Source organism: Manihot esculenta, chromosome 1 (assembly GCF_001659605.2).
Source record: "Manihot esculenta cultivar AM560-2 chromosome 1, M.esculenta_v8, whole genome shotgun sequence".
In the NCBI taxonomy this organism is placed as follows: domain Eukaryota; kingdom Viridiplantae; phylum Streptophyta; class Magnoliopsida; order Malpighiales; family Euphorbiaceae; genus Manihot; species Manihot esculenta.
In genome coordinates, this window is record NC_035161.2 from 27,025,204 (window position 1) to 27,041,983 (window position 16,780).

Sequence of the window (16,780 nt, forward strand, 5' to 3'; positions counted from 1 at the left end):
AAAAGGAGTTGCAAAGATTCCACGGTTCGACCCTCTCTGAGAAATGGCAAAAAAGGTAAATAACTTCAAATTAATGGCCAGAGATAAAACACGCGCATTTGTCGCAATTTACAAGCTCACTGATGCCTGCATTTGGACTCACGAGAGAGCAGAGGAGAATTCTATTTTCTATATAAGCTCAACAACCTTCATGTGAGCCTCCACGCTCATCTCTCCTTCTCTCAGCTGCTTCCAAGTACCCCTCCCTTCAAATCTCTCTACAGAGTTTGATTTCTTTTTAGTTTTGCGGCTGTTGTTTGGAGGAGGATTCGGAGAGGCGAAGCAAAAATGGCGAAGAATGTGGGAATTCTCGCTGTGGACATCTACTTTCCTCCTACCTGTGTTAACCAGGTGATTCATTTATTTATTTTTGTTTGGTTTTTATGTTGGTTTTGCTATTTCAAGAGGTTTTGTTTTCTGTTTGTTTGTTGAGAAAATGCAAGGTGAGTTTTGGAAAATTTTTCGGTTTATTAAAAATATATAAATAATATCGATTTAATTGTCGTTTTTCTCATGGAATATTCTCGGATTTATTGGTTTTTTAAGCAACAAACTGATGGATTTGTAGTTCCATTAAGATCATTAGGATTCTGTAATAACATTTTATTTTTTTAAGAATATAATTTTTTTAAGAATATAATTTTTTTCTCCCTCTCTTTCTCGCCTTACTTGCTTTTAAATATTTTCTTTGGAGCATTTTCACTAGGAACTTTTTTTCAAAAAAAAAAAATTTAAAAATAAAATGAGTAATTTGTTTTCTAGGTGCAATTTTTTATAGCTCAATCTCTGCCTGCTTCGATTTATAGATTTGGATATTTTATTTTTCTTCTTGAAACAGGAAGCTCTGGAGGCTCATGATGGTGCCAGCAAAGGGAAATACACCATTGGACTTGGACAGGATTGCATGGCATTTTGTACTGAGGTGGAAGATGTCATCTCAATGAGGTAGCACATAGCTGGTTCTATATGTACTTCATTTCTAGTATATGATTATGTCCCTGTAAATTTTTGGTTGCTGGTAGTTAAGATATTACTAACCTATGGTCTTATCTACTCTGGGACTGTTTAGTTTGACTGCTGTTGCTTCACTCCTTGACAAGTATGATATTGACCCTAAGCAAATCGGTCGTCTGGAAGTTGGCAGTGAAACTGTGATCGACAAGAGCAAATCTATCAAAACCTTCTTGATGCAAATTTTCGAGGTTTTTTTTTGGCTCCTAAACCAGCTTTTTCATTTTTATTTTTATTTGAGTAGTTGCCCGTTTTCTGTGGCTGTAACCTTTGCCAAAAGTATGATCTAGAACCACAGTAGAAGGATGTAAGTGTGCCACGGAATGGATCTTATCTAATGCATGTAGATAGCTGAGACATAAACTGAACATTGTCTGTGGAATGATGCTGGTATTTATCCTGGCATCTTTTTTGAAAACGTTTAAGCATTTCTAGTTATAGCTCCATTATATTGTGGTGAATCTTATAGAATCTTACCTGTTGAATTTGTGTAATATGGGGGAAAAAGGGCGTCAAATAACCAAGCGGCTTACAGATAAATTGGACTTTTCTTTTGGGGGGGAAGGAATTTGGACTTAGATTCCTGGTCACAATTTTTTTGCTCACTTCCTGTTAGTTAATTGAATATTCAACAAATTTGAGATCATTTCTAGGTTTATTCGAAATTGATTTGCTGTGAAACTCTTTACTGATAGCGATTGGGTTATGCAGTTTTTTAATCACTTTTTCCCCATCTTCTTCCTTCACTTGTTCATCACACACTCCCTTTTTCTTTCTCTTCTAAAATAAGCAGAAACATGGAAACACTGACATTGAAGGCGTCGACTCAACTAATGCATGTTATGGGGGGACTGCAGCTTTATTCAACTGTGTCAATTGGGTTGAGAGCAGTTCCTGGGATGGACGCTATGGACTTGTAGTGTGTACTGACAGTGCGGTATGATCATATCCTTTTACATTGCAAAAGTTTTTTGTTTTGTTTTGTTAGTTAAACGTAAGAGAAGGATGCATTTGTATTTTTAATTTCACTGGGTTGAATATAATCTTGTGAAGTAGAAGGATACATGTGTGTTTGTAGTTCAGATGCCATGTAGCATTCTACTTCACTGCAATGCTCCTGGTACTTACTGGGGGACTTTTTTGTTATCAGGTCTATGCAGAGGGTCCAGCCCGACCAACTGGAGGAGCTGCAGCCATTGCCATGCTAATAGGTCCAGATGCTCCTATTGCTTTTGAAAGCAAATTTAGGGGGAGCCATATGTCTCACGCTTATGATTTTTACAAGCCCAACCTGGCTAGTGAATACCCAGTAATCACCTTCTGCATATTTCTTGTTTTACAATTACAAATATTCTTCTCCGTAGTGTTGTCATCTTTTGGCATGAGTGAGCAGGGTTTCCATGTGACGGTACTTATTTTTATTCTTTGGAGCTTTCCTCTCTAGGATGCATGTGGTTGTGACGTTGTGTTTTATCAATTTGGATAAAACCCCAATTAATTACAATAATGGCTAGAGAACCTTATGAATTGCAATATAATGTGAGCATCAAGCTACCAACCAAGTTTGGGCTTAGCATTTTTGACAAGCCATTTCATATTCCCAAGAGTCAATACAATAAAAAAGACATGATGATTTGGATTGTATCCAAATTTCCTTATCAGGAATCTGCTAAGCTGAATCATTACAACTAGCTGAAAAGTTCTTGGCTTTGAAAACTTTTTTACTCCTACTTGAATCTAATTGAAAGGGAGGAACACCTCCATTTTTTCACACTCTCTTTTTTTTTTTTGCTATGATTCTTGAAGGTTTCTTATTGATTTTATTCATTATCTTTTGAATATCCTGACCGTGGCTATTGTAGGTTGTGGATGGCAAGCTTTCTCAGACATGCTACCTTATGGCTCTTGATTCTTGCTACAAACATTTCTGTGCCAAGTAAGACCACACAACATATAAATACTGAAAGAATTTTTCTTAAAGTAAAATTTTGTTGGTTGATGAAGTATGGTGCAGCTACCTTACTATGTTGCTCTTTGTAGGTATGAGAAATTGGAGGGCAAACAATTCTCTATTTCTGATGCTGAATATTTTGTATTTCATTCTCCTTACAACAAGGTAAGTTGTATTTTATGATCCTGCAATTGCAATCTTTTTTCGGTTTATGAATGGAGTTTTAAAAATGCCAAGTATGTTTTAACTCCATGAGTGAAACCTACTGCAGCTTGTACAGAAAAGCTTTGGACGTTTGGTGTTCAATGATTTTGTGAGGAATGCCAGGTTCTCTTGCTTTTCCTTCATCACTAAATAATTTTAATAAGCAGTTCTTATAAATTAATTTGATGGGAAATTAATTATAATTATTAAGCAGTGAGAATTTATCATTAAAAGAATTTTAATTAATTTGTTTGAGAAATTTACTATTTGACGCGCCAGTATCCAGTGATCAACTTTATATACTCTTATTTTCAGCTCTATTGATGAGACTGCTAAAGAAAAGCTGGCCCCATTTTCAACTTTATCTGGTGATGAAAGCTACCAAAACCGAGATCTTGAAAAGGTTTGTTTAGAGCAACAGTTACTTCAAAAAAATTCTCTCCCTCTTTCTTCGCATGTGAAAAAGGGAGGAGGATTGTAACATACTCTCCTGCTTTTTGATACAGTAAAGGAAATGAATTCAATTAGTTTCTTCAAGAAGTCATAACTGCTACATAGTTTTCATGGTTTTTGTAGTCTTTTCGACAAATAAATCACAAAAAATGTTCTGTTGTAAGTATCCTTTGAACTGTTTGCCAAAATTAAGTATTGGGAATCCTTGAAAAGCAACTAAAAGGACAAAGAAGAGTAGTATGGAAAAAGACAGATGATTTATTTCTATTTTATATTGTTATGTATAGAATATAAAATATCTAACTATATCCAATGCAAATATGCTTGCGTGTGTAATATCCTGTTCTCTATTGCTAAACTATTTTTCTTTACTATTTGAACTAAAACTATAATGCAGATGTTTGGATTTATTTCTATCCAGATGCAACACAAGGATTTGATCCCAGATTTTTTTGGTTTTCTAGATTGCAGCATCTTGCTGACCTATTACTTTATGTCTCGCATCTACAGGCATCCCAACAAGTTGCCAAGGCCCTTTATGATGCAAAGGTGCAACCAACCACCTTGATACCAAAGCAAGTTGGCAATATGTACACTGCATCTTTATATGCTGCATTTGCATCCCTCCTGCACAATAAACATACTGAATTGGTAAATATTTTTAATCTGTCTTCTAATTTGACACCATGACTTTAGGAATTAAATTCTTATATTCCTGATTTATTTGATGATTATAACAACTTGCAAAACGCTTTTGCTTCTTCCTTCTGGTAGCGCTTACCTAGTTTCTTGTGATCACTTGCAGGCAGGCAAGCGGGTTATACTGTTCTCTTATGGCAGTGGTTTGACAGCCACAATGTTCTCACTGCGACTAAATGAAGGGCAACATCCCTTTAGCTTGTCAAACATTGCATCTGTGATGAATGTTGCAGGAAAATTGAAGGCAAGACATGAGGTAATTTGTTAATTTCATTCTTAAACGGAATGAACTTCAAAGATGTGTCTATTGGCTATGCAAATCACCCATGAATGACCATGCATGTGTGAACATGAATGCCAACAGCCACTTAAGCCTGAAGAAACCTTTCTGCATTGGAGCTTTGGATTTTATAATATGATTCCACTGTTTTAATTGATAAACATGCAGTAACAACGACTTTGTGCACTTACAGCAGCAATCTTTCATTTGCTCTTTTATTGGTGTATTGAACTTCTGGCATGCCCTAGCATGGCTTTGAAATGACCTATGGCATTTCTTATGATTCCACATGCTCCATGGTGTTGGAATTATAACTTTTAAGAAAAATATGATGTTACCCTGTAGGCTTATAACTTACCAGCAAAACGAGACCTGGTTGTGCTCTCAAAATAAGAGAGGGAAGAGGGGATTATTTTATGCTTGATTTAATTAAAGGTGCTATATCATTAAATGTATGCGACTAATTGATGGATTTCTCCTGTAGTTTGCCCCAGAGAAGTTTGTAGACATCTTGAAGCTAATGGAGCACAGATATGGAGCTAAGGACTTTGTGACAAGCAAGGATTGCAGCCTCTTAGCTTCTGGAACATACTATCTCACAGAAGTTGACACCATGTATCGGAGATTCTATGCCCAGAAGGCCGTTGGCAACACAGTTGAGAATGGTTCGCTAGCTAATGGTCATTCATAGAACATGGAAGTGTCATGTAAGATGTCAGGAATTTAGCTTGTATGCTTTTAGATATTCAGTCCTGCGGACGTTTGTGTTTCCTTCAACTTTGTATTCTAAAGAAAATAGTTTGTTCAGCGGCAATTTTTTTTCCTCCTTAATAAATCCCTCTTAATGTCTCTTCACTTATGTTCAACTCCACTAGTTGATTGTCATTTCACTGGTCCTGTTGCTTGTACCACAGTATTTTCTTCATCATTAACTGAATATCTAAATGGCACCATGCGCTTGAGGCATTCGACATTATATCGAATCTGGCTTTCCTAGCCCAGGAATAAAAAAGAAGGCCACAAGTCCAAAACCCGTCAGACCATACGCTCGAAAGACGGTCCGATTTCACAAGTCCGGGACCAGCAACGCAGGGCAATTCGGATCAGATATGAGCACAGGCCCAATAGGGAAGCAGGTCTATTCACTCACCAACCCTGTTCACATGCGTGACAGGAAGAATTAAATGGCCGCCTGGCGTGAAGAAGGGGGTCTGACACGCCCATACGTACGGGCTTGAGTGACATGGACAGGAAGCACTATATACTGGGGGGTCTTCTCTTTCAGGGGGATATCTTCTTCTTTTTCTTATCCTGCCTAGACTCCATTTTTATTTTCTCTCTGCAACTCTTGCCTAAATATACTACTCTAATTCATAAAATCTGACTTGAACGTTGGAGGGTCTCCACCGGGGGCATCCCCGGTAGACCCCTGACCATTTTTCCCTATTTTGCAGGTCCCTTCATCAAATAGAACATTGAGAGACCCATTTGATGGATCCATATGATGGACCAAGAAGAAACTCAGATCTATTATGGAGAAAAAGATTTATCAATTGCCGCCGTTTGTGGGAACGAAGGAGATCTTTTCGTCACCGGAGTTCCTAAATCCACCCATTGAGATCCACATGAAGCTATGAAAGCTTATGCAAAAAGAAAGCTGGAGATTTACAATAACCCAGCTGAATAACCTAGCTGAAAAGAAAGATCCAGTTGGTTCAAGAATATCTTGATAGTCTTTTAGATAGTTTATTTTAACATTTATTGAATTTTATTACTACTAACTTTTTCTTTGAGATTTAACGAAGTGAAACTTCAGATGATGAATATATTTGTTGAAGCTGTGAGACCAACAGTACATTTGTTGTAAAAGTTAGATGGACAGATCTGCTATGAATTAGAGAGGAGTATGGAAGGCTTTGAGCAAGAAACTCAAACTCTGCCGAGCACAAATTTTGATTGAGGACTTCGGCAGAGTTCGTAGTTCGGAGCACCGAGAGGTCGGTGGGTTGAGATAGCAAGGTTGGAAAAAGCCCGAGCTGCCAAAGATGTGTCGACCTAGTGAAGAAGTTGCTAATAAAGAAGATTGCTAGCCTAGCCGAACTCCAACAAGCGAGGTAGGCACGACGCCACCTGTCGATGCAGACAGGTGGACATGATGGAGCCAACACCATACGTCGGCAAATGGAGAAACTGCAACTTTCAAGAATTAAAAAAGATACTACCCGACGATCAGCTCTTGAGTGGGAAGGTTCTAGCAGACCACGCTCAACGGGTGCGATCATACCAGCCCATGCTTAATAGTCGACGGACCCAAGCTTGAGATTGAAATCGTGAAGTCAGATAGATGTAAGCTTGAGGTCAAAGCCATGTTTGAGGACGATCCCGCATTCCTGGTCGGATGGCCAGACTGCCCTCAAGATTTGAATCAGCAAGTTGGTTGGTCGAAATAGCAAGACAGAAAGGAACTCGGCAAATCCGACGACCATAGAGTTAGATTACTCGTTGAGGTCGGATCCGTGCTTGACCTTAGATCTGTGATAGAGGTCGGAGCCGTGTTGGAGATCGGGCTCACATTTCAGGTCGGATAAAAATGATTGTCGCGTCCAGTCGCCTCAGTCCGTCTCCAATCACCCATTGAAGATCCCCTCTACAAGCATATCTGTCCATTTCTCTCTGAAACAGAGTTCAAAAACCTCGGGAGCCAGCCGACGATCGAGCTGCAACAGGTGGCGGCCGTTGGAAGCCAGAGCAGTGGGAAATCCAGCGTGCTGGAAGCTCTTGTTGGGAGGGATTTCTTGCCTCGGGGAAAAGATATTTGCACCCGACGGCCGTTGGTTTTGCAGCTGTTGCAGACTAAAAGGAAGGCCGATGCCACAGAGGAGGAGTGGGGCAAGTTCCTGCATCTTCCTGGGAAACGCTTCTATGATTTCTCCGAGATCCGGAAAGAAATTCAGGTACGTGTTGATTGTACAGTAGTGGTTCATTTATTTATTTATTTATTTTGCTTTTATAGAAGCGAAATATTCAGTAGTATGAAATTCTAGCTTATTACAAGTGCTATTCAAGCGACACTGTCAAAAGAGGTATTTGGAGTACAAATTTTGGTGTTTGGAGTGGGGGTTTGCTCAAGAATTTCTTGTCGTCATGATTACAATTAGCATGCAAAGTTATAAATAGGCAAAATAGAATTTAAATTTCAAGAATGCCTTTAGTTATTGACAATTATTTTTAATTAAACATTATTGAATACAAATTATTTCATAGATGATTAAAAGGCATGTTTCACATATAAATAGTAAGACTAAATTTAATTAAAATATACCTCTATGAGTTTAGATATCTTGATAATAGCTTACATTTTATAGATTGAAAAATCCGGGAGAAATTTATGCATGCAAATATTGTTTATTGAACTTTTGAATGGCATGAGTTAATATTATTAGTTAGAGCAAATATTTACGTTCATATGAAATATGAAAATAAGTGACACGTGCGACATATTATTGATGAATATTATTGAATTAACAACGAGCATCCTCATTATATATGCTCTGTGCAAGTTTTTATTTTGCAGAAAAATCCTGAATCTCGCTCAAAGACCTCAGGCAAGCACAAGACTGGGATCTCAAAGATCTCCCGGAGCAAAAACGGCTGGCAAAGATCTCAAATATCTCTCGGAGCAAAAACGGCCGGCGAAGATCTCAAAGATCTCTCGGAGCAAAAACGGCCGGCGAAGATCTCAAAGATCTCCCGGAGCAAAAACGGCCGGCGAAGATCTCAAAGTTCTCCCGGAGCAAAAACGGCCGGCGAAGATCTCAAAGATCTCCCGGAGCAAAAAACGGCCGGCGAGATCCCCAAGATCTCCCGGAGCAACAAAGACCGGGATCCCCAAAGATCTTCCGGTATCACATGCTCACAGCAAACAGCGATATACAATGACAACACGCAAAAACAACTCATAAGAACATAGTTCCGACCTCACATAAAAGATTGGGGCACGGGACCATAAATGAAAAGCTAAACTCTGACCTCCCAAAGTAGCTCGAGTCATAAGGTAAAGAGACTTTGATCTCGCACAACAGCCAAAAGCGCCAAAGTGTCGTGCTAACCTCAAGAGGGTGCTAGAATAGAAATAAAAGAATTTGAATCCGACCTCTCGAAAGAGATCGGATCACAGGCTAATAAGACCCCGATCTCGCAAAGTAACCAGCATATAACGAAATTAAACTAAATCGCCCCAACGCCTGTATCGTGTAACAATGCGACCTGCTAAAGGCCGATGCAACGCTCACGGCGCCAAAGCGCCGAAGCACCATGCCGATCTCCAGAAAATGAGCTCGGTACTGGTAAACCCAATAGGCAGACTGAATTCAGGCGAGACGAATCCTAACCAAAATGCATACTAAAATACAGAGCTCAACAAAGAATTATGGGCAATCACAAGAGGCACCGACCTTGAGAATTGACTGTTAGCACTAAGCCAGCTCAACTAGCCTAGGGAGAGGTCTAAGCAGCAAAGAGCCCGCAAAACACTCGAGGATAGACAGCCCCAAAAACACTCGGAGGCAAAAACCCAACTAACCGATACATACACGAGAGTCAAATGCACGGATAATGCATCAAGGAGACAGGAGCAATGTAAAAAGCCAAAATAAACCATTCTGAACGACCGAATGGGGCACTAGAAAGCCCTGACTCATTAGGATACAAAAGAATTGAATCGCAGTATGGTCAAGTCCAAAACAGATAGTCCGACCTCTTCAATCTAGGGTCGATCTACCCAGAAGCTTGGAGGAATCTTGTGTCTGTACTGGCAAGGCTATAAGCCTATAAAAGAAAAGTTGAAGCCGAACAAACAAGCGGTCAGACTGAGACATAGCCCCTATAAGGCTCGACAAGAAAACAAGAAATTAAGTCCGACTTCACAAAAGAGCTAGGGGCACCAAAGTGAAGAAAGTGAAATTCCGAACTCCCGAGCTCGCGATACAGGCAGCGTCACGGGCTATAGACATAAAAGCCTAAGCAAAAAGCAAAGAACCGAGCTCCCAGCTCGGATGAACTCGCGACATGAAAACACCCAAGTAGAATAAAGTTAAGTATAGAAGAAATAACAGAGAACCGAGCTCCCTCTATGAAAAGGCCCACAAATGCAGGAACACATAAAAAGATAAACGAAGACGAAGGACCGTGCTCACAGCTTAGATTAACTCACCATAAACAAACATTTAACAAGGATAACCCAGGAAGAGGAAAACGACAAAAGACCGAGCTCTCTATCCCAGTGGAGCACACAGCTCAAACCGCACTAACTGCCAGAAGGATATCTCAAGAGGAACAAGGTATTATATTTCCGAGCTCGCAACACTGATGAGGTCGTGAGTCAAAAACAGAAATGCCCTCATGAGAAATAAAAAAAAAAAACTCGCAAGTCAGAAGCTTAACCAGACTCCGAGCTCTTAGCCCGGATCAGTTCGACTAGCAAAGTCTCAGTTAGGGGTGAGCATTCGGTCGGTTCGGTTCAAAACCGAACCGAACCGAATAAACCGAAAATCGAAATTTTAGTGTTTATGAAAACCGAACCGAACCGATTTTGGTCAGAAACTGAATCGAACCGAACCGGTCTGATTCAGTTCGATTCGGTTCGGTTTGATCGGTTTCGATTTTTAATAATTTTTTTATTTTTTACACTTTATTTTTAATATTTTAAAATTTAATTAAAATATTTTAATATTAATATGATTTAATTTCTCTATATAATTGAAAAAATATATTATTATCACTAATCGGTTCGGTTCGGTTTTTTCGATTTTTTTTCTGATTAAAATCGAACCGAACCGAAATAACCGAAAATTCTGAAATTAAAAACCGAACCGAACCGAAATATATAAAAAACTGAACCAAATTTCTAAATCAGTTCGGTTCGGTCGGTTTTTTCGGTTTGAACCGAATACTGCTCACCCCTAGTCTCAGTGTAGCCGGCCTGGTCCGTCAACTAAGTAAGATTGACAAAGCCAGAAGACAGTCTAAGTGAAAAATAATAAAAAGGCAAGGAAAGGACACTTTCAACAAGAGCAATTCTCAGGCCACACGATCATGAATAGAGTTTAAGGATTTATCCCCTCGCCAGTCATGGAATAACTGCCGAGAAGATAAAGGGGCAATTGATAACCGCCTAGCTTTCCTAGCCCAGGAATAAATACGGATCCAAAAGAAGGCCACAAGTTCAAAGCCCGTCAGACCATACGCTCGAAAGACAGCCCGATTTCACAAATCCGGGACCAGCAACCCAGGGCAATTCGGATCAGATATGAGCACAGGCCCAATAGGGAAGCAGGCCCATTCACTCACCAACCCTGTTCGCATGCGTGACAGGGAGAATAAAATGGCCGCCTGGCGTGAAGAAGGGGTCTGACATTCCCATACATACGGGCCTGAGTGACATGGACATGAAGCACTATATACTTGGGGGTCTTCTCTTTCAGGGGGGTATTTTCTTCTTTTTCTTCTCCTGCCTGTACTCCATTTTTATTTTCTCTCTGCAACTCTTGCCTAAATATACTACTCTAATTCATAAAATCTGACTTGAACGTCGGAGGGTCTCCACCGGGGGCATCCCCGATAGACCCCTGACCATTTTTCCCTATTTTGCAGGTCCCTTCGTCAAATAAAACATCGAGAGACCCATTTGATGGACACATATGATAGACCAAGAAGAAACCCAGATCTATTATGGAGAAAAAAATTTATCAGAATCAAATTGAATTGAACAAATTGAACAGTTTCAATTCTTAGACTCGATTCAGTTTTATTACTATTTTATAAAATTTTAATTTAATTTAATTTAATTTAATTTCAAACCAAACGCTTGACATCTACTGCTTCGGTTCTCTACTCTACTCGTTGACATCTACTGCTTCGGTTCTCTTCTCTTCTCTTCGCAACAAAACCTGAAGTAATATTTAGGAAGCAAGCTCCCATCATCTTGGAAAGTGGGAAGTGAAAAAGCAAGAAAACATTCACCACTTGCAAACAATAGATAATTCTATTTTGATTTTCAAATTTCATTCTGGAACACAATGGATAAACGATCTTAATGATGGCGGGCTTTTGGTGACTTTTCTGCTTGTAGAGTTTAAGAACAAGAACGGGCTATAAGCCCAAGTCAAGAATAATTACTGAAGTAAATTTATTATTTTACATTAATCAATAAATAATTACTTTTATTAATAACTTAAATTTTTAATTTTAAAAATTTAAAACTCAATTCATAATTAAACGATATTAAATAATAAATAGTAAACAAAATAATATCATTATTCTAGAAAAACAGTTAAGCACATGATTTACGTGTATGCACATGTTTTATGTAGTAGCATTCTTGTATATATATCAGAACCAAAGATATAATATGATTCAATCTTTTCTCTTCAAGTTATTTTGTAGTATGGTATCAGAGCTTTGTATTCTATTCATCTAAAGAGTTATTTTCTTTCTTTTTTCTTCTCTTTCTCTTTCGTTCTTCTTAAGAATCTTTTCTTTAAAGATTCTTCATGGCGACTAACCCAGCTGCATCGATCATTTGCAAAATCTATCCAATCCATATTTCTTACACCCAAATGAGAACTCTGCATTAGTATTTCCACTGCTCACAGATCCCAATTATCATTCTTGGACACGAGTAATGAAGATGGCCCTAACCTCCAAGAACAAGATCAAATTTATAGATGGATCTTTACCTCTTGCAAAAATAGATCTAATAAGTGTAATTTGGATTGATAAATCTGTGGGTGTCTGGAATGATCTAAAAGATAGGTTTTCACAAGGGGATATGATATGCATTTTTTATCTCCAAGAAGAAATATATAGTTTCAAGCAAGGTGAGCTCTATGTGACTGATTATTTTAACCAATTAAAGATTCTTTGGGATGAATTCATCAATTTTTGGCCTCATCTTGCATGTACTTGTGTTAATCCATGTAATTGTGGAGCTGTTCAAACTGGACAACAATATATGAAGAATGATTATGTGATAAGGTTCTTGAAAGGTCGTATTGAGCAATATGCTAATGTGAAGTCTCAAATCTTGATGATGGAACCCCTTCCATCCATCAATAAAGTTTTCTCCCTGGTCTTGCAACAAGAAAGAAATGCTAATAAGTGTTCAATCAGAAGTAAAGGTTTTTGCTACTAAATCTATCAAAAATGACATTTCTAGCAATTATAGCTCCTGTAATTGAGGTCAACAAAGGCACACAGTAGATACTTGCTATAAGAAATATGGGTTCCTACTAAGTTTTAAGTTCAAACACCCAGTATATACTGCTAACAATGTCATTTCTGTTGAAAGTCGCTCCTAATTCAGCCTCTGTCCAAAATGAAGTTTCAGGTAATCACTCGTTCATGATAAATAAAAATGATAAGACTTGAATCTTAGACAAAGAGGCAACAGATCACATTTGTTTCTCCCTATCAATATTTTCAACTTATAGAAAAATTAAACCTGTTTCAATAAAGTTGCCAAATGGATCTTTGGTCCACACATACATTTCTGGAGCAGTTTACTTCTCTACATCTTTATTCTTGTCAGATGTTCTCTATGTTCCTGAATTTACATTTAATCTCATATTTATTACCAAATTAATTGTTGTCTTATAGTGTTGCATCATTTTTAAGAGTACTTCATGTTTTACAGTCTTTTGTTCATCTCATAGAAAATCAATTTAACACAACTCTAAAGACCATAAGGACAGATAATGGTCCTGAGTTCTTCATGACAGAATTCTTTAACACAAAAGGAATTTATCCATCAAACAACTTGTGTAGGAACACCTCAATAAATGTCATTGTTGAGAGAAAATATCAATACATATTGAATAATATTGCTAGACCTTTGTTATTTCAGTCTCACTTGCCTAAAATTTTGTGGTCTTATGTTGTTCTTCACTCTGTATTTCTCATTAATAGACTGCCTACACCTCTTCTCAAAGATAAATCACCTTTTGAGATTTTGTATCAATCACAACCTGACTATACATATCATAAAGTGTTTGGTTGTACAACAGACATAAATTTGATTCAAGGGCCAGAAGATGTATCTTTTTGGGATACAAATCTGAAGTCAAAGGCTTCATTCTCATGGACCTTCATTCCAGAGAAATATTTTTGTCAAGAAATGTTTGGTTTTATGAAAATTGCTTTCCTTTTGCAACTAACATTTTTTACTTTCCAGACTTATCTCAACTACAAGATACTTCTGCTATTCATTACTCAGATCCATCTATTTCATCTCAAGAAGTTTTGATCACAAATATTTCAGACCAAGGACTTCTACAAGACAAAGGAACCCACCATCTTACTTATAAGATTTTCACTGCAATCATGTTGTCGCAAGTCATCTTTCCTCAGTCAAATATTATTTACCTTCAGTCATATCTTATGAGAAATTCTCTCCTTCTTATTCACATTTTATCCTATCTGTTTCTTCTTCTGTTGAACCAAAAACTTACACTCAAGTTATCCAATATCCAGAATGGAGACAAGCAATGGATGCTGAAATCAAAGCCTGAGAACAAAATCACACTTGGACTCTTATTGATTTACCTCCAAATAAAACTCCCATTTGATGTAAATGGGTTTACAAGATCAAGCATAAATTAGATGGCGACATTGAAAGGTTTAAAGCAAGACTTATAGCAAAGAGTTATATACAAACAGAAGGACTGGATTATATTGAAACTTTCTCCCCACTTGCAAAAATGACTATCATCAGACTTATACTAGCCTTAGCAGCCATGAATGATTGGTTTTTAGAACAACTTGATGTCAATAATGCGAATATCTCAATGAAGAAGTATATATGCTACTCTCTCCTGGTTTTCAGTCTTCCAAGCTTAATCAAGTTTGAAAATTGCAAAAATCTCTACATAGATTAAAATAGGCAAGCAGGCAATGGTTCTCTAAACTATCTCAAGCTCGCAATGGTTCTCTAAACTATCTCAAGCTCTTCTTAGTTGTGGTTACTCTCAATTCAAATCAGATTATTCACTATTTATAAGAAAGACTAATGTTTCTTTTACTGTTATTCTAGTATATGTTGATGATGTGATCTTGGCAGGAAATGTTAGCTCAAAGATTTTAAGGATCAAACAGTTCATAGACATCTCTTTCAAAATTAAAAATTTGGGAAATTTAAAGTTCTTTCTTGGATTGGAGATAGCAAGAAGTAAGAGAGGCATTTCCATTTGTCGGAGAAAAGATGCCTTGGAGATCTTATCTGACACAGAGTTAGTTAGTTTCAAAACCTGCCTCAACTCCAATGGACTCTCATTTAAAACTTGGGAATGATATAGGCACCCCACTCTCATTAGAAGATGTTGTATCTTATAGGAAAAGAATTGGCAAACTAATATACTTCAACAATACAAGGCTAGACATTGCCTTTCCATTCAGCAACTCAGTTAGTTTCTCTCTAAACCTACTGACATACATTAAGTCAACTCCTGGCAAAGGCCTTTTCTTTTCATCATCCTTTACTATGCATTTTAAAGCATTTAGTGATGCTGATTGGGCAGGATGCATTAACAGTAGAAGACCCATTCCTAGTTTTAGTATATACCTAGGAGAGTCACTCATCAACTGGAAATCTAAGAAGCAAATCACTATTAGCATATCATCTTTTGAAGTAGAATATAAGGCTTTTACATCCGTTACCTACAAAATTCAATGGTTAGTTTATCTCATAGGTGACATACAGATCTCTCACAAGCTTCCTGTTTGCCTTTACCATGATAACCAGTTTGCATTACATATTGTAGCTAACTCCACCTTTTATAAAAGAACAAAATATATTGAACTTAACTGTCACATTGTGCGGGAGAAAGTAGTTTCAGGTCTTATTCATCTACTAGCTATATCCTCTACATCACGACTTCTTGCTGACATTTACACAAAACCTCTAGTAATTCCTTCAACTATTTTGTCTCTAAATTGAAAATGATTAATATATATTCTCTAGTTTGCGGAGGATATTAGATAATAAATAGTAAACAAAATAATGTATCGTTATTATAGAAGAATAATTAAGCACATGATTTACATGCATACACATGTTTTATGCATACACATGTATATATCAGAACTAAAGATCAATATTTTTTCTTCGAGTTCTTTTGCAATAATGCAGATATACTACAAGTTAAATTTTAATTAAAAATTAAAAGAGTAAAATCTCAAAATTAATAATTTTAAATTAAAAAAATGAAGAGAATTCAAAGCTTAACGCTTTAATTCCCTGTCCAAGTGGAAAATTGCAGGCCAATATCAATTATTGAAGTCTGCATTATTTATCACGTCCCACAACCTTTCAATTTGAAAGGTTATATAATATCCGATTAAAAATTACTAAATAATCTCAATAAAAAAATTACCCAATAATTTACTTTGTTTATTTTAATAAAAAAATAAATTTAAAAATTATTTTATTTTATTTTATTTTAAATTAAAAAGATTATTTAGAGCAAGTGAATTTGCAAAATAAAAACAACTTAAAAAAGAATGAAATGGAGCCGCCCGAATTACTAACTAATCACACTAGCGCGATGCTGATTTAAAAATTATATTTGTTTTAATATAAATATTTAAATATTTAAAATAAAAATTATATCTAAAAGTTATTTAGATCAATTTCAATAAATATTAAAACTAGAGTTGAAGTCTGAAAAAATATTTTTGTATGGATATGTAAAGATCGGTCAATATTATGGCTTGTAGCATTATTATGTAAATGTGAATATTCAATAACTAATTTGAGATGAGGTTTTGCACTCATATCCTATTATGGCTTTTATATCTTCTTTATCTCAAATTAAATAATTATGTTTGAAATGAAGAGCACATATCCAAAAAGGTGTCAAATATGAGACAAATGTAATTAGAATAAAAATGAAAAATGCAAATAAGACAATTAAATATTGGGGTGTTGTTAATCACGATTAATTAAGCATTAATTTGATTTTGGCGACAACCTCAAGAGATCCGGCAGCTATGTTTCTTTAAGAAGATACTGTACATGTACGTTACTATCAAGTTTTAATTTCACTTGTATAAATACCATGCATACTCACTCAAACTTCAAAACACATCAG

The 16,780-nt window shown here is 36.8% G+C and overlaps 1 protein-coding gene across 1 annotated transcript; it reads left to right on the forward strand.

Moving 5' to 3' along the window:
* Positions 1 to 127: 127 nt before the first annotated feature.
* On the forward strand, positions 128 to 5,493 carry LOC110617835 (hydroxymethylglutaryl-CoA synthase). The gene is made up of 12 exons (XM_021760844.2): positions 128 to 390; positions 878 to 984; positions 1,109 to 1,241; positions 1,844 to 1,987; positions 2,201 to 2,359; positions 2,913 to 2,986; positions 3,091 to 3,166; positions 3,273 to 3,328; positions 3,521 to 3,608; positions 4,169 to 4,309; positions 4,464 to 4,613; positions 5,122 to 5,493. The coding sequence occupies exons 1-12, from the start codon at positions 328 to 330 to the stop codon at positions 5,326 to 5,328; spliced, it is 1,398 nt and encodes a 465-aa protein (XP_021616536.1). The 5' UTR covers positions 128 to 327; the 3' UTR covers positions 5,329 to 5,493.
* The last annotated feature ends 11,287 nt before the right edge of the window (positions 5,494 to 16,780 follow it).

Coding starts and splice junctions, on each gene's coding strand:
- LOC110617835 (XM_021760844.2), top strand. CDS start 328: ATGGCGAAGAATGTGGGAATTCTCGCTGTGGACATCTACTTTCCTCCT. Junction 3,167..3,272: donor TTCATTCTCCTTACAACAAG/GTAAGTTGTATT, acceptor AACCTACTGCAG/CTTGTACAGAAAAGCTTTGG. Junction 4,310..4,463: donor ACAATAAACATACTGAATTG/GTAAATATTTTT, acceptor GATCACTTGCAG/GCAGGCAAGCGGGTTATACT.